Source organism: Scyliorhinus canicula, chromosome 4 (genome assembly GCF_902713615.1).
Source record: "Scyliorhinus canicula chromosome 4, sScyCan1.1, whole genome shotgun sequence".
NCBI classification, from domain to species: domain Eukaryota; kingdom Metazoa; phylum Chordata; class Chondrichthyes; order Carcharhiniformes; family Scyliorhinidae; genus Scyliorhinus; species Scyliorhinus canicula.
The window spans coordinates 104063074-104087044 of NC_052149.1; the positions used below are offsets into that span (position 1 = coordinate 104063074).

Genomic DNA, 23971 nt, shown 5'->3' on the forward strand with positions numbered 1-23971 from the left:
AAACATTTTTATTGTTTTAAAGACCATTAGGAAGTCACCACTCAGCCTTTTTTCAAGAAAAGAGAGATCCAGTCTGTTCATTCTTCCTACATGTTTATACTTGCACAGTTCTGGCACCATCCTTATAAATCTTCTCATTACCCTCTATAATGCCGTTATGTAGTTTTTATTACATGGTGACCAGACTCTCAAGTGTGATCCATCAAAGGCTTTAGCATAACTTCTCTACTTTTCAATTTCGATGGAGGTTCCGACTGAAGACTCATTTTCTTTTTTAAAAAAAATTAATTTAGAGAATTTTCCCCCCCCCCAATTAATGGGAAGTTTAGCGTGATCAATCTGCCTAACCTGCACATCTTTGGGTTATGGGGTGAAACCCACGCAGACACTGGGAGAATGTGCAAACTCCACACAGACAGTGACCCGGGGCTGTGACCAAACCCCTGTCCTCAGCGTCATGTGCCACCCTGACTCTCATGTTCAACGCTTTCCATATGCTCACAGCCTAAGTGATTTCCATAAACAATGCTGATTGATATTGTTTACACTTGTATGGGAAAGGAACATGCAAAAAGTCTATACCAACTTTAACTTTTATTTTACAAATGGTAAAAGAAAATCCAGTGCTGATACTTTGAAAGCTTTGGTACAGATTTAAGTACAGGCTGCAGAGATCCAGCCCTGTTAAATTCTGTGGATGCACGTTTGTCTCTTGGTAAATTAAATTGTTAACTCAGTCCAACCATATCCAGTCCAAATTGAAACACTTAGTTTAGTGATTTGCAGGCACATTCTTTTTGTGCCCCAGTACATGATTGCTAATTCATTGAACCAATTTTGGATTCCTTCCACATTCTCTTTCTCTCCCCTCCCAGCGAACCTAACGTTTGACCATGAAATAAATAATCTGGTTGGTGATTGAACTATGTCGGTAAGCCAACTAAACTCCTATTCTCAGCTGTACTTAATGCTGTCAGATTGGTTTACAGTGAGGCTGCAGTAAGATTCTTTGCAGGGATAATCTGACGATCACGTTATAGATTTTCAAGAATTATTTTAAATCAAATTAAGCATCATGTGCATCACGGTTGTTCAAACTTTTAACGTTGAATTATTCTAACGTTTGCTTCCCTCCTAAATGATGTCTCTGCTCTGGAATTAGTGCTCAAATTACTGCTGTGCTATAATTAGCCATTATATACATTTTTATTTGAATAGAGAAAATAACAATTTGTCTTGTCCATCGAAAATACTTTTGAGGCCTTCATACTTTTGAAAGCCTAATATCATACATGACCATGTTAAAATTGTCCCAAGCCAGGATCTTCTTTTCTGCTGGGTTGTAATCAGTCATGCTGTTGTAACGGTAGCGGTTTTCAAATGGGATGTTCAGCACCTTGGTACTGTTTGTGTTGGTGTTGTAGGCAAAATTGATGATGGCATTGTGATTGGAATAGCTGTTTAGTGTGTAGAGAGTTCCGCAGATCATAAAAGAATTAGCAACCGATCTTCTGCGTATCGCCGTCGTCCAGGTTTGCTCTGTTTCCAGAGTGTTTGGATCCAATTTAGAGATCACAATGGCTCCTTGAGCCTGATTGGTGCTGTAGGTTACCCAAAGCCCCAGCTCATCGACAGCCAAATCTATGTCTGTGTAGCCACCCCAGGAGTATGGGTAGACTCCTCGGTAGCCTGCGTTGGGCAAGTCCTTTCGAACTAAAATGGTCTCTGTTTTCATTTCATATCTCAGTAAGGTCCTTGACCTGCGTTTCTGGTAATATAAGGACCCTCTGTAAATGACACTCCCTGTGCTTTCTATTGGTTCTGGTAGCATATAAACTTTGTTGGGGTAGCCCCTCATGAACTGATCTAGGTCATGATACTCGTACAGCTGCCGAATGTCAGTGCCAACTGCGTTGATTCTCCAGATGGACTCCTTGTTGCGAGGTGGTGTTGGCTCAGGATCTTTCATCCAAACTCCGTACTTCCCTACAATGCTGTCTGCTTTTGGAACGTAACTGGTTCTCCTACCCATTCTAGCATTCCACAACCTGAAAGATTAAGAAACCAGTTGATTCAGGCACTGCATATAACTTTTTCTTGTACCGCACGAGCAAGAACTTGTTTCATAAGAACTAGGAGCAGTAGGCCATCTGGCCCCTCAAGCCTGCTCCGCCATTCAATGAGATCATGGCTGATCCTTTGTGGACGCAGCTCCACTTTCCGGCCCGAACACCATAACCCTTAATCCCTTTATTCATCAAAAAACTATCTATCTTTACCTTAAAAACATTTAATGAAGGAGCCTCAACTGCTTCACTGGGCAAGGAATTCCATAGATTCACAACCCTTTGGGTGAAGATGTTCCTCCTAAACTCAGTCCTAAATCTACTTCCCCTTATTTTGAGGCTATGTCCCCTAGTTCTGCTTTCACCCGCCAGTGGAAACAACCTGCCCGTATCAATCCTATCTATTCCCTTCATTATTTTTAAAGTTTCTATAAGATCCCCCCCTCATCCTTCTAAATTCCAACGAGTACAGTCCCAGTCTACTCAACCTCTCCGCATAATCCAACCCCTTCAGCTCTGGGATTAATCTAATGAATCTCCTCTTCACACCCTCCGGTGCCAGTATGTCCTTTCTCAAGTAAGGAGACCAAAACTGAACACAATACTCCAGGTGTGGCCTCACTAACACCGTATACAATTGCAACATAACCTCCCTAGTCTTAAACTCCATCCCTCTAGCAATGAAGGACAAAATTCCATTTGCCGCCTTAATCACCTGTTGCACCTGTAAACCAACTTTCTGTGACTCATGCACTAGCACACCCAGGTCTCTCTGCACAGCGGCATGCTTTAATATTTTATTGTTTAAATAATAATCCCGTTTGCTGTTATTCCTACCAAAATGGATAACCTCACATTTGTCAACATTGTATTCCATCTGCCAGACCCTAGCCCATTCACTTAACCTATCCAAATCCCTCTGCAGACTTCCAGTATCCTCTGCACTTTTCGCTTTACCACTCACCTTAGTGTCATCTGCAAACTTGGACACATTGCCCTTGGTCGCCAACTCCAAATCATCTATGTAAATTGTGAACAATTGTGGGCCCAACACGGATCCCTGAGGGACACCACTAGCTACTGATTGCCAACAGAGAAATACCCATTAATCCCCACTCTTTGCTTTCTATTAATTAACCAATCCTATATCCATGCTACTACTTTACCCTTAATGCCATGCATCTTTATCTTATGCAGCAACCTTTCGTGTGGCACCTTGTCAAAGGCTTTCTGGAAATCCAGATATACCACATCCATTGGCTCCCCGTTATCTACTGCACTGGTAATGTCCTCAAAAAATTCCACTAAATTAGTTAGGCACGACCTGCCCTTTATGAACCCATGCTGTGTCTGCCCAATAGTACAATTTCTATCCAGATGCTATTTCTTCCTTGATGATAGATTCCAGCATCTTCCTTACTACCGAAGTTAAGCTCACTGGCCTATAATTTCCTGCTCTCTGCCTACCTCCTTTTTTAAAACAGTGGTGTCACGTTTGCTAATTTCCAATCCACCGGAACCACCCCAGAATCGTGAATTTTGGTAAATCATCATTAGTGCATCTGCAATTTCCCTAGCCATCTCTTTTAGCACTCTGGGATGCATTCAATCAGGGCCAGGAGACTTGTCTACCTTTAGCCCCATTAGCTTGCCCATCACTCCCTCCTTAGTGATAACAATCCCCTCAAGGTCCTCACCTGTCATAGCCTAATTTCTATCAGTCGCTGGCATGTTATTTGTGTCTTCCACTGTGAAGACCGACCCAAAAAACCTGTTCAGTTCCTCAGTCATTTCCTCATCTCCCATTATTAAAACTCCCTTCTCATCCTCTAAAAGACCAATATTTACCTTAGCCACTCTTTTTTGTTTTATATATTTGTAAAAACTTTTACTGTCTGTTTTTGTATTCTGAGCAAGTTTACTCTCATACTCTATCTTACTCTTCTTTATAGCTTTTTTAGTAGCTTTCTGTTGCCCCCTAAAGATTTCCCAGTCCTCTAGTCTCCCACCAATCTTTGCCACTTTATATGCTTTTTCCTTCAATTTGATACTCTCCCTTATTTCCTTAGATATCCACGGTCGATTTTCCCTCTTTCTACCGTCCTTCCTTTTTGTTGGTATAAGCCTTTGCTGAGCACTGTGAAAAATCGCTTGGAAGGTTCTCCACTGTTCCTCAACTGTTCCACCATAAAGTATTTGCTCCCAATCTACCGTAGCTAGTTCTTCTCTCATCCCATTGTAATCTCCTTTGTTTAAACACAAAACACTAGTATTTGATTTTACTTTCTCACCCTCCATCTGTATTTTAAATTCCACCATATTGTGATCGCTCCTTCCGAGAGGATCCCTAACTATGAGATCATGAATCAATCCTGTCTCATTACACAGGACAAGATCTAGGACCGCTTGTTCCCTCATAGGTTCCATTACATACTGTTCTAGGAATCTATTGCGGATACATTCTATAAACTCATCCTCAAGGTTGCCTTGACCGACCTGGATAAACCAATCGACATGTAGATTAAAATCCCCCATGATAACTGCTGTACCATTTCTACATGCATCAGTTATTTCTTTGTTTATTGTCTGCCCCACCATAACGTTACTATTTGGTGGCCGATAGACTACTCCTATCAGTGACTTTTTCGCCTTACTATTCTTGATTTCCACCCAAATGGATTCAACCTTATCCTCCATAGCACCGATGTCATCCCTTACTATTGCCCGGATGTCATCCTTAAATAACAGAGCAACACCACCTCCCTTACCTTCCACTCTGTCATTCTGAATAGTTTGATACCCTCTGATATTTAACTCCCAGTTGTGACCATCCTTTAACCATGTTTCAGTAATGGCCACTAAATCATAGTTATTCACGATGATTTGTGCCATCAACTCATTTACTTTATTCCGAATACTACGAGTATTCAGGTAAAATACACTTATGTTGGGGTTTTTTTTACCTCTGTTTTGAATCTTAACATCTCCAGTTTTATTCCTTTTAGTATTACTGGGCCTATTCACTGAGCTCCCCTCAGTCACTGTACCTTGTGCTGTCACCCTTTTTGATTTTTGACTATGTCTTCTCTTCCTTGCACTTTTCCCCTTACTTCCTTCTGCTTCTGTCCCTGTTTTACTACCTTCCGACTTTCTGCATCGGTTCCCATCCCCCTGCCACATTAGTTTAAACCCTCCCCAACAGCTCTAGCAAGCACCCCCCATAGGACATCGGTTCCAGTCCTGCCCAGGTGCAGACCGTCCGGTTTGTACTGGTCCCACCTCCCCCAGAACCGGTCCCAATGCCCCAGGAATTTGAATCCCTCCCTCTTGCACCATCTCTCGAGCCACGCATTCATCCTATCTATCCTGACATTCCTTCTCTGACTAGCTCGTGGCACTGGTAGCAATCCTGAGATTACTACCTTTGAGGTCCTACGTTTTAGTTTAACTCCTAACTCCCTGAATTCCGCTTGTAGGACCTCGTGCTGTTTTTTACCTATATCGTTGGTGCCTATGTGCACCACGACAGCTGGCTGTATCCCCCCCTCCCCCCTAGAATATCCTGCAGCCGCTCCAAGACATCCTTGACCCTTGCACCAGAGAGGCAACACACCATCCTGGAGTCTCGATTGCGTCCACAGAACCGCTGCCATTTTTCTTCCTGCCCTGCTGTGCAGCAGCGCCAGCCACGGTGCCATGAACCTTGCTGCTGCTGCTTTCCCCTGGTGAGCCATCTCCCCCAACAGTATCCAAAGCGGTATATCTGTTTTGCAGGGAGATGACCGCAGGAGACACCTGCACTGCCTTCCTACTCTTGCTCTGTCTTTTGGTCACCTATTTGCTATCTCCCTCAGTAACTTTCACCTGCGGTGTGACCAACTCGCTAAATGTGCTATCACGACCTCCTCAGCATCGCGGATGCTCCAAAGTGAGTCCATCCGCAGCTCCAGAGCCGTCAAGCGGTCTAACAGGAGCTGCAACTGAACACACTTCTTGCACGTGAAAGAGCCAGGGACAGTGGATGTGTCCCTGAGCTCCCACGTCGCACACGAGGAGCATGACACGGGTCTGGGATCTCCTGCCATGTCTTAAACCTTAGGTAAACTTATACAACTACAATTTCAAAATAAAAATAAATTAGACAATGAAAAGAGAAACGACTTACCAGCCACTTACCAGGGTTAAAAAGCACCTCTGAAAAAGCACCTTCTCTCACTCGGCACCGAATTACCTCACTGCACCAAATTACCAAGTTGCAATTCCCACTCTGGCTGTGTCTCCTTGACAAGCGCAAGCTTGTTCTTGTGTAACAGACTCACACGGCTGTGTCTCCTTGACAAGCGCAGGCTTGTTCTTGTGTAACAGACTCACAGGGATGGCTGTCGCATTCAGGCACGGCTCCCAATGTGGTCTCCTCTATATCGGAGAGACCAAACGCAGACTGGGTGATCGCTTTGCTGAGCATCTTTGGTCTGTGCACATTCAGGACGCTGCTCCCAATGTGGTCGTCTCTATATCGGAGAGACCAAACGCAGACTGGGGTGATCGCTTTGCTGAGCATCTTCAGTCTGTGCGCATTCAGGATCCTGACCTTCCTGTTGCTTGCCATTTTAATAAACGACCCTGCTCCCATGCCCACATGTCTGTTCTTGGCTCGCTGCAATGTTCCAGTGAAGCACAACGCAAACTGGAGGAACAACATCTCATCTTCCGGTTAGGCACACTACAACCTTCCGGCCTGAACATCGAATTCAACAACTTCAGATGATCAGCCCCACCTCGACCCATTTGTTTTCATTTCATTTTAACTGTCTTTTACCATTTCTTTCTTAATATACATTTAATTCCCCCCCCCCCCCAAATCTTATCCACCTTTCCGGCACCTTTCTCCTCTTTGCTTCCCCCTTCCCCTCCCCCCACACTTACAGTTCATCCTCTGATGTTAGTTTCCCTACTGTTTGACCTTTCACATCTTTTGTCCTCTCTGGGGACTGCCATTAACACTCTTTCACCTTGGTATCTGTGGCCATTAGCACCCGGCTTCCCTGGGTTTCTGTGGCTATGACTCATCTTTCATTCTCACTCCACAGTATAAATATTTCCCACTTTGTCTGTTATTGACAGTCATCTGACGTGAAACGTTAGCTCTTTTCTCGCCCGACAGATGCTGCCAGACTTGCTGAGATTTTCCAGCATTTTCCCTTTCGTTTCAGATTCCAGCATCCGCAGTAATTTGCTTTTCTCTCTCGCTGGTACATTCCTGTTCCTTGGTTTATAGAACAGTACAGCACAGAACAGGCCCTTCGGCCCTCGATGTTGTGCCGAGCAATGATCACCCTACTCAAACCCACATATCCACCCTATACCCGTAACCCAACAACCCCCCCCCCCCCCCCCCCCCCCTTAACCTTACTTTTTAGGACACTACGGGCAATTTAGCATGGCCAATCCACCTAACCCGCACATCTTTGGACTGTGGGAGGAAACCGGAGCACCCGGAGGAAACCCACGCACACACGGGGAGGACGTGCAGACTCCGCACAGACAGTGACCCAGCCGGGAATCGAACCTGGGACCCTAGAGCTGTGAAGCATTTATGCTAACCACCATGCTACCGTGCTGCCCCTAGAATTTACAGTGCAGAAGGAGGCCATTCGGCCCATCTAGTCTGCACCGGCTCTTTGAAAGAGCACCCTCCTCAAGCCCACACCTCCACCCTATCCCCATAATCCAGTCCAACACTAAGGGCAATTTAGCATGGCCAATCCACATAACCTGCACATCTTTGGATTGTGGGAGGAAACCGGAGTACCCGGAAGAAACCCATGCACACACGGGGAGAATGTGCAGACTCCGCACAGACAGTGACCCAAGCCGTAATCGAACCTGGGACCCTGGAGCTGTGAAGCAATTGTGCTGACCACTATGCTACCATGCTGCCCTTTGAAGTTTGGTTTTGTTCGGATCAGGAATTGTCAGATTTCTGAAAGAGAAAATGCTGGAAAATCTCAGCAAATCTGGCAGCATCTGTAGGGAGAGAAAAGAGCTAACGTTGAGTCCGATGACTTTGTCAAAGCCATCGGACTCAACGTTAGCTCTTTTCTCTCCCTACAGATGCTGCCAGACCTGCTGAGATTTTCCAGCATTTTCTCTTTTGTTTCAGATTCCAGCATCCGCAGTAATTTGCTTTTATCCTTTATTTTGTCAGATTTTGACCCTGATTTTCCTGGGATTTGAGCTGTTTTTTTCCACTTTCTCCTAAGGAGTGTCTGCTGTATTCACAAGGTACCAACCATGTACGACAGGCCTGAATGGGCCGGGAGAATTTTCTTCCTGTCGATCGTTTTTGGACGTTTGTGGTCCCTTTGGATTGTAGGTTGGTACCTTACAACCAAAATGAAATTTCATTTTATCTCCCTTTCCGCCCTTACTAAATTTGACCCGCGTATGTAAAAGCTGTTCAACTAGACCAGGGGTGGGCAAACTTTTCCGTGCAAGGGCCACATTCAGAAATTCACAATTTTAAAGGGCCGCATAGTATTAATAGTCCCGGTTGTAACCAATTAGCGTGCGGCATATACCTCAGCGCTTCCCCCGGCGGCATCCTGCCTTTAGCCCTCTTTATCTCTACTTTTCAAAAATGGCGCTTCACCCAGTTATGATTCTGGGCGCCTCATATAGAACATAGAACAGTACAGCACAGAACAGGCCCTTTGGCCCTCGATGTTGTGCCGAGCAATGATCACCCTACTCAAGTCAACGTATCCACCTATACCAGTAACCCAACAGCCCCCCACATTAACCTTATATAAAAAAAAATATTTTGTTTTAAAAAATTTTTTTTATGACTTGATCTTGGTGGGCCGCATAAAGACCTTTGACGGGCCGTAGTTTGCCCACCCCTGAACTAGACTATCAGTACTGTGAACTTTTGGTAACCTTTTAATTCAGTAACAACTGCACCAAAAGGTTGACTTAAGTGCTGCTCTGGAGTTCCTTCTCTAAACCTCTCGGTGACTCTACCTCTCACTCCTTTATTAAAGCCACGAGTTGTTTTAGTCACCTCGTCTAATCTCTTGTTTGTGCCCCCGTCTCCCGTGAAACGTTTTGTAGCATCTCGTACAGTCAGCGTGTAAAATGCAAGTTGCTACCGAAGCTCAGTGGTGCCCTTTCGCCACCTGCTGGTCGCGTCATTAACTGCGCATCTTGATATCCGATAATACGGAGTCCGGGGCGAGGGTGGGGTTAAAATCGACATGCAAAATATGTCTCACCCCCGGGATTTCTGCTACAAACGGTCGAGCGGCGGATTTTTAAATGCGTGCACTTTATTTGCAGCTACCTGATCTCTGCTGTAGTGTTGTGGTTGGCCTGCCAGCATCGCCTCGCTGTATGAGCCTGGAAGCTGGGATCTCGGTGATCTCCGATTTCAGCTCTTGGTATCCAGGATTTTCGAAACTCCAATTATAGGCTGGGGATAGAAACCATTATTCCGCATTTTGCAAATAGAAAATCGCCACGCAAAAACTAAAGTTATAAGTTTAATATCGCTGGAAACCATCAGAATTATTTTCTCTCAAACAATTCTACTCTTAAATCACCACCTTCAAGAAGGAATAACGGGGTTACTTTTAAAGAAATCTTTAGATTCGGACTCACCACCTCGGTCTGGCTGTGTTTTCTGTCGAAATGATAAACTGGTGACGCCCTGCCTCCCTGAAACAAGACAAAATATAAACAGCTTTTTCCAGAGTCTGTCACTGTCACCAGGGTAAATGTACCTCCCTCTCCCCACAGTCTCTTTATTGCTTTCTGTCAGATCTAAAAGCAAATCAAAATTGTACAAATCGCATCACATGGAAGGTTGGACAAATTCGTCATTGAGTTTAAAAATACCAATTTGAGAAGTAACAATTTTTAAAGTGCTGGAAATGGCCAACAATCTGATTTCCCAGTCCCAGCAGGGAGATTCATTATCTTTGCATTTCCAGCAAGGATTTCACTTTAGACTCGATTGTTTCAAACACGAGCTTTCGGAGCAGCTCCTTCCTCAGGTGAATGGAAGGAGCTGAGCTCCAAAAGCTCGTGTTTGAAACAAACCTGTTGGACTTTAACCTGGTGTTGTAAGACTTCTTGCTGTACTCACCCCAGTCCAACGCCGGCATCTCCAAATCACTTTAGACTCGGGTTAGTGTTTAATTTATTCATCATTCGCCTGTCGCTGCAAAGCAGTTGATGCATATAAATAAACGGATGATACTTTTAGTTAAATTGTTGGTGTTTATAGCTGCTGGGAATCCAAGAATCTGGATCTCTAGCAGCTGGGAGGCACTTTCACTTTTTTTCCTGTCTAAACCTCTGCTCATGCAGATTCCTGAGCAGCACGGTAGCATAAGTGGTTAGTACTGTAGCTTCACTGTGCCAGGGTCCCAGGTTCGATTCGCAGCTGGGTCACTGTCTGTGCCGAGTCTGCATGTTCTCCCTGTGGATTTCCTCCCACAGTCCAAAGATGTGCAGGTTAGGTGGATTGGTCATGATCAGTTTCCCTTAGTGACCAAAAAGGTTAGAAGTTATTGGGTTATGGGGATAGGGTGGAAGTGAGGGCTTAAGTGGGTCCGTGCAGACTCGATGGGCCGAATGGCCTCCTTATGCACTCTATGTTCTAATGGGTGAGAATGTTTGCAATCGGTGGGTTCCCAATAACTGGGTGTGTCAGTGAGGGGCTTTCGATAGCAGCTTGGCCCCGATGGGCTTGGTGTTAGGAAGGTGGAAAGCCCGCCCCCTGGCTAGTGCCTGGAGCTGGCATGTCCTTACCGTCTTGATGGGAGTCTTGGAGAGTTTCCCGGCTGTCGGGACACTGCTTCGCTCGGAGGTGAATGTTCTCCTGCTTCATGTTCTCCAGCCGCCTCAGTAAGTCCAACTTCTCCATCTGCAGCCTCCGGACCTCGCCCTGCTGCCTGGGGGCCGGGCTCAGGCTCTCCCCCGGGGGGTTGGCCTCCAGCAGCCGCAGCCTATGGCCCAGGGACTCCAGCTCTCTCTGTTGGGCAGCCCTGTCCCTCTGCAGCTCCCGGACAGCGGCCAGAGCCTCGCCGGCCTCCGAGCAGCTCGCCTCTTGTGGGCTGGGCACGGTAAAGGAGTAAATGCATCGGCCATCCCGGCTCATAGTGCGGGAGAAAGTGGGCGACAACTGGCCGGTGGCTTCCACGATGAAGGAGGCGAGGGCGAGCAGAGAGGTGGCGATCATTGTGACTGCTGTTCCCCGGGGCAGTGAAGAGGGATGAGCTCAAAGCTCGACAGTCCCAGGCTATTTATAACTGCCTTTCCAGGGGCGGGCACAATTGCATCAAGATGACAAAAGACTCCACACCTCCCACATTCATCACCTCGGGAATGAAAGGATCCCGAATCTGTAGGACTCTGGGGGAGGAAGTTGGCAGCAACTGCAGTGGGGGCTAGCAACAAGGGCCCTCGAGGTCTCTCAGTGAGGGAGCGGGTTGGTATCTTCACTGCAGGTAAACTCTGTAATTAACCCTTTAAATCCTGGAAATGACCCCTCCAGCTCCGAAAGAGCATCACACTGGAGATGTCACTGTCGATTCTGCCCAAGCTTTCCCGCACTTTCTCCCTTTTTGATTGTTTTAATCTTCAGCTCTGCTCCCACGCAACCCAATGTCCCCTATTGACATTCGTTTTTCTTTTCATGGCGATTGCTGGTTGATTGTCCATAACAGGCACCATATTAAATGTGGGGTCGCATTAAAGAATTTTAAGGCAAATTCCCTATGTCTGGATAGGTCTCGTCCCTTCAATGTTTCACCATGACCGCTGTCCTGCGATTATTTAATCATTTCACAAGGATTATTTTTCTCACAGGAGCTGACATACAGCTGTCACGGTTGAACAACTGGACAGGAGCCGGGTCGGGGGCCCGGGGGGGGGGGGGGGGGGGGCGGTCAGAGTTACCCGTGAGAGCTGTTTGTGTGCACATGCGCTTCCTTCCCATTGAGATAGCTGCTGTCACTAAAGCTCATCCCAGACACCCTTGCTGCTGTTTGCGCGGGTAAATGGGGTTGAGCTCTTTAAAGGGACTAGTTTGGGATTCTCCAGCTAACCCCTTCTCCCTCCCCCCAACCCAAACCCCACTCCAGCCCAGCACTGGGGGGGGGGGGGGGGGCAGCCCGTTAACCTTCTTGGAGACAAGTGGAAATACAATAGGAAGGTCAGCCAGACCCCCCCCCCCCCCCCCCCCCACTGAAGTGGATAGGTATGTGTGTGTGTTACAAATTCTGTGTGTGGTCAAACAGCCTTTCATCCTCTCCAAACCCAGCACGTTAAATTGATGCCTTGAGTTATATGAATCCCTGGAGCTCTCTAACGGGAGCTGAAGCTTGAACTTGTGAATGCAACCAGCCCCGGCGTCTGGCAAGCGAATTACTTTAGAAATCCTCATTAAGTGAAGCACTGCGGATGGGGGGGGGGGGGGGGGGCATCGATGATGCTGGAAAATGTGTGGAATTCTTTGCGGCAAATGGGCTGGAGAGGCTGTGTCGTTCAGTATGTTCACGGCTGAGGTGGCCAGATTGTTGTGTTTTTCATTCAGATTAAATGTATCGGCCTGACCTGGTGTACAACCCACCACCGGCTGAGGGACACGGCACATTCACCAGCTCTCCCAGGAAATGTAGACACAGGTTCGGTGTCAGCCGGGACTCGGTGGTTCCTCGTTTGTCTCTGGGTTCGATGGTTGGTTCAAGTGCCTCTGCCAGAGAGCTGAGAACAACACACACACACACACATCTGCCCATTCAGATGGACAATTCAAGCCTCAACTGCTCCCTCCAGTGGATGGCAAAGATCCCACGGTTCCAGTTGAAAAGATGTTCTCAATGCTCTCCCTCGCTAATGTTTGCCCTCAATCATTGGCTTTAAAACAGATGATCAATTTATAGTTGTTTGGGGGAACTTTGCTGCGCACAGTTTGACTTCTATATCTCCTACATTATAGCAGTGACTACTCTAAAAGGTACTTAATTTACTGTGAAGTGCTTTGGGGCATATGAAGCCATGAAAGGTGATATATAAATACAAATGTTCTCTTTCCCCCCCCAATGAGTTTAGCTCCTAACTGGCTAAAGAACACCATGAAAGTCACCTCTTACAGCCTGCTCATTCATTCTAGGGCACTGGGTTTGTTGGTTTAGTTGGAGCTGACCACAATGATTCCCAACTTAATCTCCGAGTAAGGGGATCACCCATTTCAGGCAGAAATTAGGAGTAATTTCTTCTCTCAGAGGGTAGTGAATCTGTGGAATTCTTTACCGGAGTTGGCCGTAGAGGCTGGATGGTTAAGTATGTTCAAGGCTGAGATAAAGAGATTTTTAATCAGCAAGGGAAATTAAGGGTTGTGGGGATAAGGCGGGAAAGTGGAATTGAGGATTGTCACATGAGGGCAGCACGGTGCAGGCAGCACTGCTGCCTCACAGCGCTGAGGACCCGGGCTTGATCCTGCCCCGGGTCACTGACTGTGTGGAGATTTCACATTCCCCCTGTGCCTGTGTGGGTCTCACCCCCACAACCCAAAGATGTGCAGGGTAGGTGCTAAATTACCCCTTAATTGGAAAAAATTGGATACTAAATTTTTGTTAAAAAGAGGATCATCACAAAGAAAATAGAAGTGGGAAGAGGCCATTCGTCCCTTCAAGCCTGTTGTGCCATTCATTATGATCATGGCTGATCATCAAGTTTAATACCCTGAGCCTGCCTTCCCCATATCCCTTTAGCCCCAACAGCTATATCTAATTTCTTGAAATTACACATTTTGGCATCAACTACTTTCTGTGGTAGTGAATTCCACAGATTCACCACTCTCTGGGTGAAGAAATTTTTCCTCCCCTCAGTCCTAAAAGGTTTACCCCCTATCTTCAATCTATGACTCCTAGTTCTGGACTCCCCCACCATTGGGAACATTCTGTCTGAATCTATCACAACTCATTGAATGGTGGAGCAGTCTCAGTGGGCCGAATGGCCTGCTTCTGCTCCTTATGGTCTTGGCCAGAGATAATATTGATCCCTAGAATTCTCTGCCATGAGTGTCTGTGCTGAATGAGTGGCCGGGGAGAGGGCTGGAGACAATAGTAAGGGAGTATTGTGCATGTCAGAGGCGTTGACTCTCCTGATATACAATGAAGGACAATGTGATTTGATGCATGGTTAAATGTCAGACAGGTAGGCACAGAGGTAGAGCGTCAGTATCATTAGGGTACACATGGAAGTTGGCTGTGCATCCGCAGATGTTGTCACTGAGGTAATCCTGCAAATGAGGAAGAGGAACCAAATGATAAATCTTTGGGATCTCCCAAGGAGATGGTACAGCAGCAGGAAAAGAAAAGCAATTGCTCAGATGTGTTGATTATATCCATAAGGTAGTATGAAATGATGAAAACTTTCATCCTGATGACCCAAGTTTAGTTGGAATGGGATATCTCGCAGCCTTCCCGTTAATTAGACTTAATGAGTTTTCACATATTTTCTGCCCTCAAAGTTGTTGGGAGTGCGTGTTGATAATGGCACAACAAGGGAAACAGACCGCTGATGAATGATGAGGATAAACTGTATTTCCTCAATCAATGAAATTAGAAAATTAAGAAATAAACAGCTAAAAGAGTGAGAAGGAATGTGAATCTGTGTCAACTGAGGTACTGAAAGAAAAAAGAAGAGAGGGGAAAAGGTTAGCGGATGAGGGAGGGTACATAAAAAGATGTGATGGAACAAAAGGCAGCGAGAGTGGGAATTGTAGTTGTCAAGAAACAAAGCATTGGTCCAGAGTAGGTGTTAGTAGCAGAATAAGGGTCAACATTTCCCTAAAGCAAAATAGCCGAATGTGTTAATAGCAGAATGCAGGTCAATACTGCCTGAAAGAAAGATAGCAGAATGTGGTGGGAAAGATGAACTGAATCAAGAGAGAAAAAAAACTGAAATAAGAAAAAGTAGACGTTAAAATCTCCAACAATTCTGCTGCTTCCTGGTGTCGAGGACCCGGGTTTGATCCTCACCCCGGGTCACTGTCCGTGTAGAGTTTGCACATTCTCCCCGTTTCTGCATGGGTCTCACCACCACAACCCAAAAAGCTGTGCAGGATAAGTGGATTGGCCACGCTAAAGTGCCCCTTAATTGGAAAAAAAAGTATTGGGTATTCTAAATTTGTAAAAACAAAAATCTTCAACAATTCACGACCTGAAAGAATAAGATTCTACACTTCTACTCACTTACTTTCTAGGTAAGGAATTTGCAGTCAAAAGTAATTTCAGCATCTTTAAAAGGATACTTCCTGTGGCAACTTTAACTGGCAATTAATGTACAAATGCCGCAACTTTATGAAAATCCCATGATGGTTAAAACCGAGATGATGTTGTGAGTTGTAAGATCATCAATCTGAAATGTTATCTCTATTTCTCTCTATAGATGCTGCCAGATCTGCTAAGTATTTCTAACATTCACTGTTTTCATTACAGCACATGTTCTTTGTTTTTGTACATTATACTTTTATTAATAAAACCCAGGATACCAAATGCATTTTACCAGCCTTCTCACTGTGCTACAATTAAAGATATGTGGCTGAGGTCCCAGGTTCGATCCCGTCTCTGGGTCACTGTCCGTGTGGAGTTTGCACATTCTCCCCGTGTCTGCATGGGTTTCGCCCCCACAACCCAAAAATGTGCAGTGTAGGTGGATTGGCCACGCTAAATTGCCCCTTAATTGGAAAAAATAATTGGGTAATCTAAATTTATAACAAAAAAAAATTAAAGATATGTGCACAAAAACCTCGAGGTTTGTCTTTTAATGCCTCCTCTTTAAAATTGTACCATTTGTTTTATGTTGCCTCGCTTCATTCGATCGACCAAAAAGCATCATTATACACTTCCCTATGTCCTTCAGAAATATGTTTATTTTCTTTACCACTTTACCATTTTACCACTTTACCATTCTCTTTACCACATTTCCATGTTTCATGTAATCTGCAAATTTTGAAATTATAGGGCAGCACGGTGGCACAATGGTTAGTACTTCTGCCTCATGGCACTGAGGACTCGGGTTCGATCCCGGCCCCGGATCACTGTCCGTGTGGAGTTTGCACATTCTGTGTTTGCGTGGGTTTAATCCCCACAAGCCAAAGATGTGTAGGGTAGGTGGATTGGCCACGCTAAATTGCCCCTTAACTGGAAAAAATGAATTGCATACTCTAAAAAAAAATTTTAAACTTTGAGATTATATGTACCCTGTATATCCAAGTTCTGGTCATCAATACATACCAAAAAGATCAGTGTATCGTAATACCTCCCCTTGGGGAAACACCTGGAACACCTCTAGCCTGGAAACCAACTGTTCTTCACTACACTCTGCTTTCCATCCTTTAGCCAACTTGGTATTCATGCTGCCACTGTCCACGTGATCCCATGGCTTTAACTTTGCTTAACAAGTCTATGTGTTACTTTATCAAATGCGTTTTCAAAGTTCATATATACAAGAACAGCACATCGACTCTCTCCATTACTTCATTGAAGAAAGGTTATTCCAACAGAATTTTCTTTTGCCAGATTCCTGCTAGCTTTCATTTTAGTATCCCATATTTTCCCAAATGCTAATTAGTTGTGGCCTTGGTTGTTATCGCCCAGACTTACCCCACCACCAACACTGGGCAGACAAGCCCGTGATTGCTGGATAGAAGACCATAAGATATATGGGTAGAATTTGGCCCATCGAGTTTGCTCTGTCATTCGATCATGGCTGATATGTTTCTCATCCCCATTCTCTTGCCTTCTCCCCGTTACCCCTGATCCCCTTATTAATCAATAACCCATTTATTTCTGTCTTAAAGACACTCAGTGACTTGGCCTCCACAGCCTTCTGTGTCAGTGAATTCCACAGACTCATCACCTTCTGATTGAAGAAATTCCTCCTCATCTCAATTTTAAAGTATTGTCTCTTCAGTCTGAGGCTGTACCCTCGGGTTCTAGTCTCTCCGACCAGTGGAAACATCTTCTCCATGTCCACTCTATCTAGGCCTCCCAGTATTCTGTAAGTTTCAATGAGATTTCCCCCTCATTCTTCTGAACTACATCGAGTACAGACCCAGAGTCTCCAACCGCTCCTCGTATGACAAACCCTTCATTCCCGGGATCATTCTTGTGGACCTCCTCTGGACCCTCTCCAAGGCCAGCACATCCTTCCTTAGATATGGAGCTCAAAACTGCTCACAATACTCCAAATGGGGTCTGACCAGAGCCTCAGCATTACATCTCTGCTCTTGCATTCTAGCCCTCTCGACATGAGTATATTCCTCTCCACTTTTTTTGAAGAGGGGTGTTATGTCAATCTTCCAGCTCACGGTACTGCTCCCATTATCAAAGTGAATTGTGACCAATGCCATTACGATATCATGACTGGTGGTGAAAAACAATTTCTTTCCCAATCATTCTCTCTGACCCTTTCCTCCACATTACACCACACCATTGAACAGCCACTGACCTGTGCTCGCTCCAGGAAAACTGGAACTTTTATCATCATACAGTATAAATAAACATTGTGAACTTATATCATAGAATAGAATCATAGAGTATAGAAGGAGGCCATTCACCCATTTAAATCAGCTCCTTGGGAAACTGGACCATTTAGTTTATGTTGCCACTCTTCAAAGAGCTCCACTCTTCTCTTTCCCCATAGCCCTGAAAATGATTAACTTTCAAAAGTTATCCAATTCCTTTTTGAAAGTTATTCTTGAATCTGCGTCTATCATCTTTTCCAAACAGTGCATTCCACATTGTAACGACTTGCAGAGTAAAGAAATTGTCCTGCTCCCCACTCTGATTCTATTCCAATATATGCCAATACTTTCCATTTATATATTTGCATATTTTAGTGCCTATTTAATCATTTTTATCCAGATTTACAGTAGCTCTGCCCAGATTTTAAGAGGACCATTAATGTTTGGAAACTGTATTTTAATGGGACTGAGCCTAGTGGCGTTTGGAAAACCATTTAACGTTTTATTGAAACAGACCCCTGGCCGTGACATTTCTAAGATACAAAAGACCGTTCATTTCAAACAAGCATTGCTTTGTGAGGCACCAAAGCTGGAACATTGCCCCATGAATCCCCCACAGAGGGAGACTCAGTCGAGATTTCAGCCTTTTCAGAGACCTGAGCACAAAGTTCAGCTTGACATTCCATTGCAACACTGAGGGAATGCTGCGCTGTTCAAGGTGACATTAAACTGAGACCCCGGGCGCGATTCTCCGAAATGGAGACAGAGTGTTCGCACCGTTCCAGCCTCCCTTCCCTGTGCCAAATGGGCACCACGCCAACCCGTGCATGTGCAGGTGGGCTGCGCCAACCCACGCTTACGCAGGGGACTTTTCCAGTGCGCCGGCACCGATCCAACATGGCGTGGGGGTTCAGGGGCCAACCGCGCAACAAAGTAGGCCTGGGGTGGGGAGAGGCCGGCCCACCGATCAGTGGGACCCGATCGCGGGCCAGACCACAACGGAGCCCCCCCCCCACCGCTGAAGGAGCGCTTATCCCCACCCCACAGGCTGTGCCCCGACCCTTCGTGCAGAGTTCCCGCCGGCAGCGACCGGGTGTGAATGGCGTCTGCGGAACTCTGGAGTTTCCGCTAGGTCCATTCGGGCCGGAGAATCGGCGGCTGCGCCGCGGACAGTGGCCTGCGACCGGCGTCACGCCAAACGCGCCGGCGCAAATGGCGCCGATTCTCTGCACCTCGGAGAATTGCGCGCAGTGTTGGGGTGGTGTTGCACGGTTGCGCCGATTCTCCGGCGCGGGGCTGGGAGAATTGCGCCCCCGTCTATTCTCTTGGATGGAAGTAAAAGACTTGATGCCACTCTTTTGAGGAAGAGCAACGGTACTTCTTCTCAGTGACTCAGCCAATACTTATCCCTCAACAACACCACAAAAACAGGTGACCACTTTGTTGTTTATGTGGTCTTGGTAAATGCCACAATTCATACACTGAATCAAAACTACATCATTGGCAATAAAGTGATTTTGAGGCACTACATAAATGCAAGTTATTTCCTTTCCCTTTAGCATGGCTTTTTCTGACAATAATTATTAAAGAAAACAATAGTCTCCTCCGAGATGTTATTAGGTTTCAAAGCTACCCAGTAGTGTTTTAGAAGTTTGAGTGTTGTCAGAATGTTTGCAAGGAAGCAGTGAGATCAGATGTAGTGTGAAATAAGCTTATCATGTTACGAAGGAAAGGCATCACTCTATGCTGTGTTTTTCTCAAGTCCCTAGAAATGTCAATGACCCCTTTGTCAAATTATTTTGATACCCATCTTAACATGTCTATGTTATTGTAAATTAACCTAGTGACTTAGAGATGGCTGTGAGAGAATCCAAAATGACCATCCATTAATACGAGACAGTCCCAAATAAATCTAATACTGAATTCAGAAGAAATCTCTTTTGCCAGAATGTGGTTAGAACGTGGAACTAGCTGCCAAACCGAGTAGATGTGGCAGACATCATTGATGCATTGAAGGAGGAGAAAGATGAGTGCACACGTGGGAATGGAATAGAAGGATATGCTAAAAGGGTGATGAAGTAGAGAAGCAGAAGTTTGTGTGGAGGACAAGCACTAGTATAGACCAGTTAGACTGAATGGTTGTGTCCTACACTCTAGGTACATGAAAAGAGGGAGACACTTATTTTGGTACCCAAAATGGACAAGTTATGACACTGCACCAGTAGTACCCTCTCCAAGACAGGAGTCGTGGGGCCTGGACTTTCCTCATGAGTGCCAGACAGGCAACTCCAATCCAACTCACTGGTTCGTTACATTGGAAATCTATTCAGGCTTTGCACAGTGGGCCGGTGTAGGGTCAGTTATGGAAGAATGCAATCTAAGGGCATGGGAAGGGCGGAGGTGGGCATAACTGAATAAGCACCAGGTCAGAAGATCACTAGTTCTCCTCCTGGCCCCACAAAAGACCTTCAATAAAGATGCAGTTCCTTACTAGCCACCAGTCATCTCTTTGATGTCTTCTCATTGCATGGAGGAAGTGACAGTCACATTTATTTTACATTTGACAGTAGTTTTTACATAGAATTTACAGTGCAGAAGGAGGCCATTCGGCCCATCGAGTCTGCACCGGCTCCCGGAAAGAGCACCCTACCCAAGGTTAACACCTCCACCCTATCCCCATAACCCAGTAACCCCACCCAACACTAAGGGTAATTTTGGACACTAAGGGGAATTTATCATGGCCAATCCACCTAACCTGCACATCTTTGGACTGTGGGAGGAAACCGGAGTACCCGGAGGAAACCCACGCACACACGGGGAGGATGTGCAGACTCCACACAGACAGTGACCCAAGCCGGAATCGAACCTGGGACCCTGGAGCTGTGAAACGATTGTGCAATCCATAATGCTACCGTGCTGCCCGTTATAGTTTGTATGGTCGTTGGGAGGTTCGTTGAAAAAGTGAAATGCATCCCACTTAGTGATAATACAGTGGCTCGCCGAATTTGTGATAATGCTGAGAATTTAGAAGCCCAGCTTTTCTCTCATTTAAAGTCAGCGCAGGAGTTCTCAATACAACTGGATAAAAGTACAGACGTTTAAGATTGTGCAACCTTGCTAGTTTACGTTAGGTACGTTTGGCACAATGAATTTGTTTAGGATTTGCTGTGCTACTTGACTTTACAATGTCACACGACTGGCACAGAGATTTTTGAACATTGAATAATTTTTCAATGATGATTGGTTGGATTCATAACCTGGCACAAAGGAAGATGGTTGTGGTGGTTGGAGGTCAATCATCTCGAGTCCAGGACATCACTGCAGGAGTTCCTCAGGGTAGTGTCCTCGAAGGGATGGCACAGTAGTTATCACTGCTGCCTATGGCGCTGAGGACCCGGGTTCAATCCCAGCCCCGGGTCACTGTCCGTGTGAAATTTGCACATTCTCCCCATGTCTGCATTAGTCTCACCCCCACAACCCAGAAAAGGGTAATGCCCTAAGCTCCAACCATCTTCAGCTGCTTCATCAATGACCTTCCATCCATCATAAGGTCAGAGGTGGGGATGTTCGTTGATAATTGCACAATGTTCAGTACCATTCGCGATTCCTCTGATACTGAAGCAATTCATGTCCAATGCTGCAAGATTGACATTATCCAGGTTTGAACTGACAAGTGGCAATTTACTTTCGCATTACAAAATATTCCTACAAGAGAGGATCTAGCCATCACTCCTTGACATTCAATGGGACTACCATCACTGAAACTGCCACTATCAGCATCCTGAGAGTTAGCATTGACCAGAAACTGAACTAGACTAACCATTTTCACAGTAACTTCATTGCAGTGTTGATGTAAGCCTCCTTGTGACAATAAAGATTGTCAGTATTGTTATTATATAAATTCTGGGGATACCAGAGCAGGTCAAATACGATGAGTGACTCACCTCCTGACCACCCCCTCCCCCCACTTCACACCCGCTCCAAAGCCTGACAACCATCTACATGGCAGAAGTCAGGCGTTTAATGGAATAGTCTCCACTTGTCTGGATGAGTGCAGCTCTAACAATACTCAAGCTCAACACCATCCAGGACAAAGCAACCCACTTGATTGCTCCCCCTTCCACAAACATTCACTCCTCCACCACCGATGAACAGTGCAGCAGTGTGTACCATCTACAAGATGCACTGCAGGAACTCACCAAGGGTCCTTCGACAGCACCTTCCAAACCCATGACCAGTACCATCTAGAAAGACAAGAACAGCAAATACCTGGGAACATCACCATCTGGAGGTTCCCCTCCTAATCACTCACCAACCCGAAATATATCACTGCTCCTTCACTGTCACTGGGTGAAAATGCTGCAATTCTCTCCCTATCAACACTGGGTGTACCTCAAGGACTGCAGCGGTTCAAGAAGACAGTTCACCATCACCTTCTGAATAGCAACGAGTGATGGGCAGTAAATGCTGGCCTAGCCAGTGATGCCCACATCCTGTAAATGAATTTAAAAAATAATAATTTGGGGCTTCTACAACTGGTTTAGGTCCTTTGTTTGCATATTTAAATAGTCACATAGCTACTCATTTAAAGACCTTCCTGGTGGGTAAGTTTAAGTTCCCCGTCAGATATATCGCTGCCAGTCACTCATTTGACAAGAATCAGGTGGTCCAGCAGTTGAAAATCGCTACAGAATTTGCAGTATTGTTCTAGATTATAGAAAAAAAGATCAGAAAATAACATCCTGAAGCTTTATTATTTGATGGGAGTAATACAATACTATGGGCTGAATTCTCCCATTTTGAGATTGATAGGAGAACCTGTCCCATGTTTTTCATTAATTGCTTTTGTTCTCTATTTTATGATTTCTCAGGACTTGGGACAGAGTTTGCCACCCGAGTGAGATGCAGTTTTTTGATGGTCCATTGTCTGCATACACAATATGAGTTGAGTGACTGTTGATGAACTAATAGTCCCTCATGGAACAGCAAGTTCAAATCCCACCGCAGCTGTCTGAAAATGTTTAATTCAGCTAAAAATGTCTGGAAATAAATACTTGCTTAAATTTGGAAATTTTCTACTTGTCTCCAAGATAAGTACGTCTTAATTATTTCTATGGAACTTTCCAAAACGTAGGCGATTTCATTAAAGATTGCTTTAGATTAAATATTTCCCCCAAGTCAAATATATGTCTTCCTCAGTTTTTACCTTCAGATAGTAATGTTTTCTCTGAAGTCGTTTTCTAAGAATTCCTAGGCACGTAAATAGATTTTAGATGATGTGGTGTAACTCATTCTCCGGGAATTTTAATTTGCTGTACAATATTCCCAATTCTCTTGACCAAATCAGTTTGTAGGGGTGCGCATTTGGTAGAAGCTAGCAATCCATGGAATGTATCCCGTGTTGTGCACGGGGCTTTTTCATTGTGAAAAATGTACTTCATCTAGTTATAGGCATATGGAATCATTTCATTGCCTTTCTGTGAGTGTGTTCACATCTGGGATATTAAAGCTATTCTTTTATAAGAATGTTGATTACATATTTTTATTGTTTTTCTGTAAGCTTTAACAACCACATTTTGCGTTAGCAATGTGAGAATTGCAGATAGGACATCCAAAAAGGAAAGATGTGTATTTATCTTACGTTCAATGTCTTATTGGATACAATGGAAATATTCTATTGCATTGTGCACTGTGGTGGCAAACAGTTACCACATTAAAAAGGTTATATCTGGAATAATTTATCTATTTGTTTCTTTATTCATTTGTATGCCAGTCAAGTTAACACACATGTCCCCTGTCCCTTGTGCCCCATGCATAACCTTCAATAATTAGTGTCCATCAATCACAGTCTTCCTGCTGATGGTGAGCAATTCAAGGGTTGCTAGTAATATTTGACACTAGCTTTGACTTTCAAAGGCAACTTAGGCAGTCCCTTGGTGTCGTCGACGTGACCCAGATATTTAATTGAAGTTTGGAAAAATTCACTTTTGTCTTTTTGGACTCTTGATCCATAATCTTCTAATCTCTGGAGTGTGGAATCTAATTTGTGGATATGTTCTTCCTCATTCTTCCCAGTAACCAAAATGTCATCTAGGTAACAGTGGACTCCACCTAATCCATTTAAGACTTGGTCCATAGCTCGTTGGAACAATACTGGCACTGATGTGATGCCAAATGGTCATCTTTTGTATTGAAATAACCCTTTGTGTGACACAATCGTCAATAACTGTTGTGAATCCTGATCTTATTCTTTTGGTCACTCTTAACCGTTAATTCCAAAGGATTGTTGAGTCACTTTATGTTGCCCAGAATTTGCAACACAAAACAATTCTCCCAACTTGTTTATGCATCACATGAGCCTCCC

General features: G+C 45.0%; 1 protein-coding gene and 1 long non-coding RNA gene across 2 annotated transcripts; one reads left to right on the top strand and one right to left on the bottom strand.

Annotated features, from left to right (window-relative positions):
- Positions 1–581: 581 nt before the first annotated feature.
- Positions 582–11440, bottom strand: myoc (myocilin). The gene is given in 5 exon segments (XM_038794953.1): positions 582–2007; positions 2010–2048; positions 9409–9537; positions 9726–9782; positions 10881–11440. Coding segments are annotated over 5 exon segments (1398 nt in total). The 5' UTR covers positions 11311–11440; the 3' UTR covers positions 582–1264.
- A 17-nt stretch (positions 11441–11457) lies between these two features.
- LOC119964877 lies at positions 11458–23341 on the top strand. The gene is made up of 2 exons (XR_005460386.1): positions 11458–11578; positions 22479–23341. It is a non-coding gene; the product is annotated as an uncharacterized LOC119964877 (long non-coding RNA).
- The last annotated feature ends 630 nt before the right edge of the window (positions 23342–23971 follow it).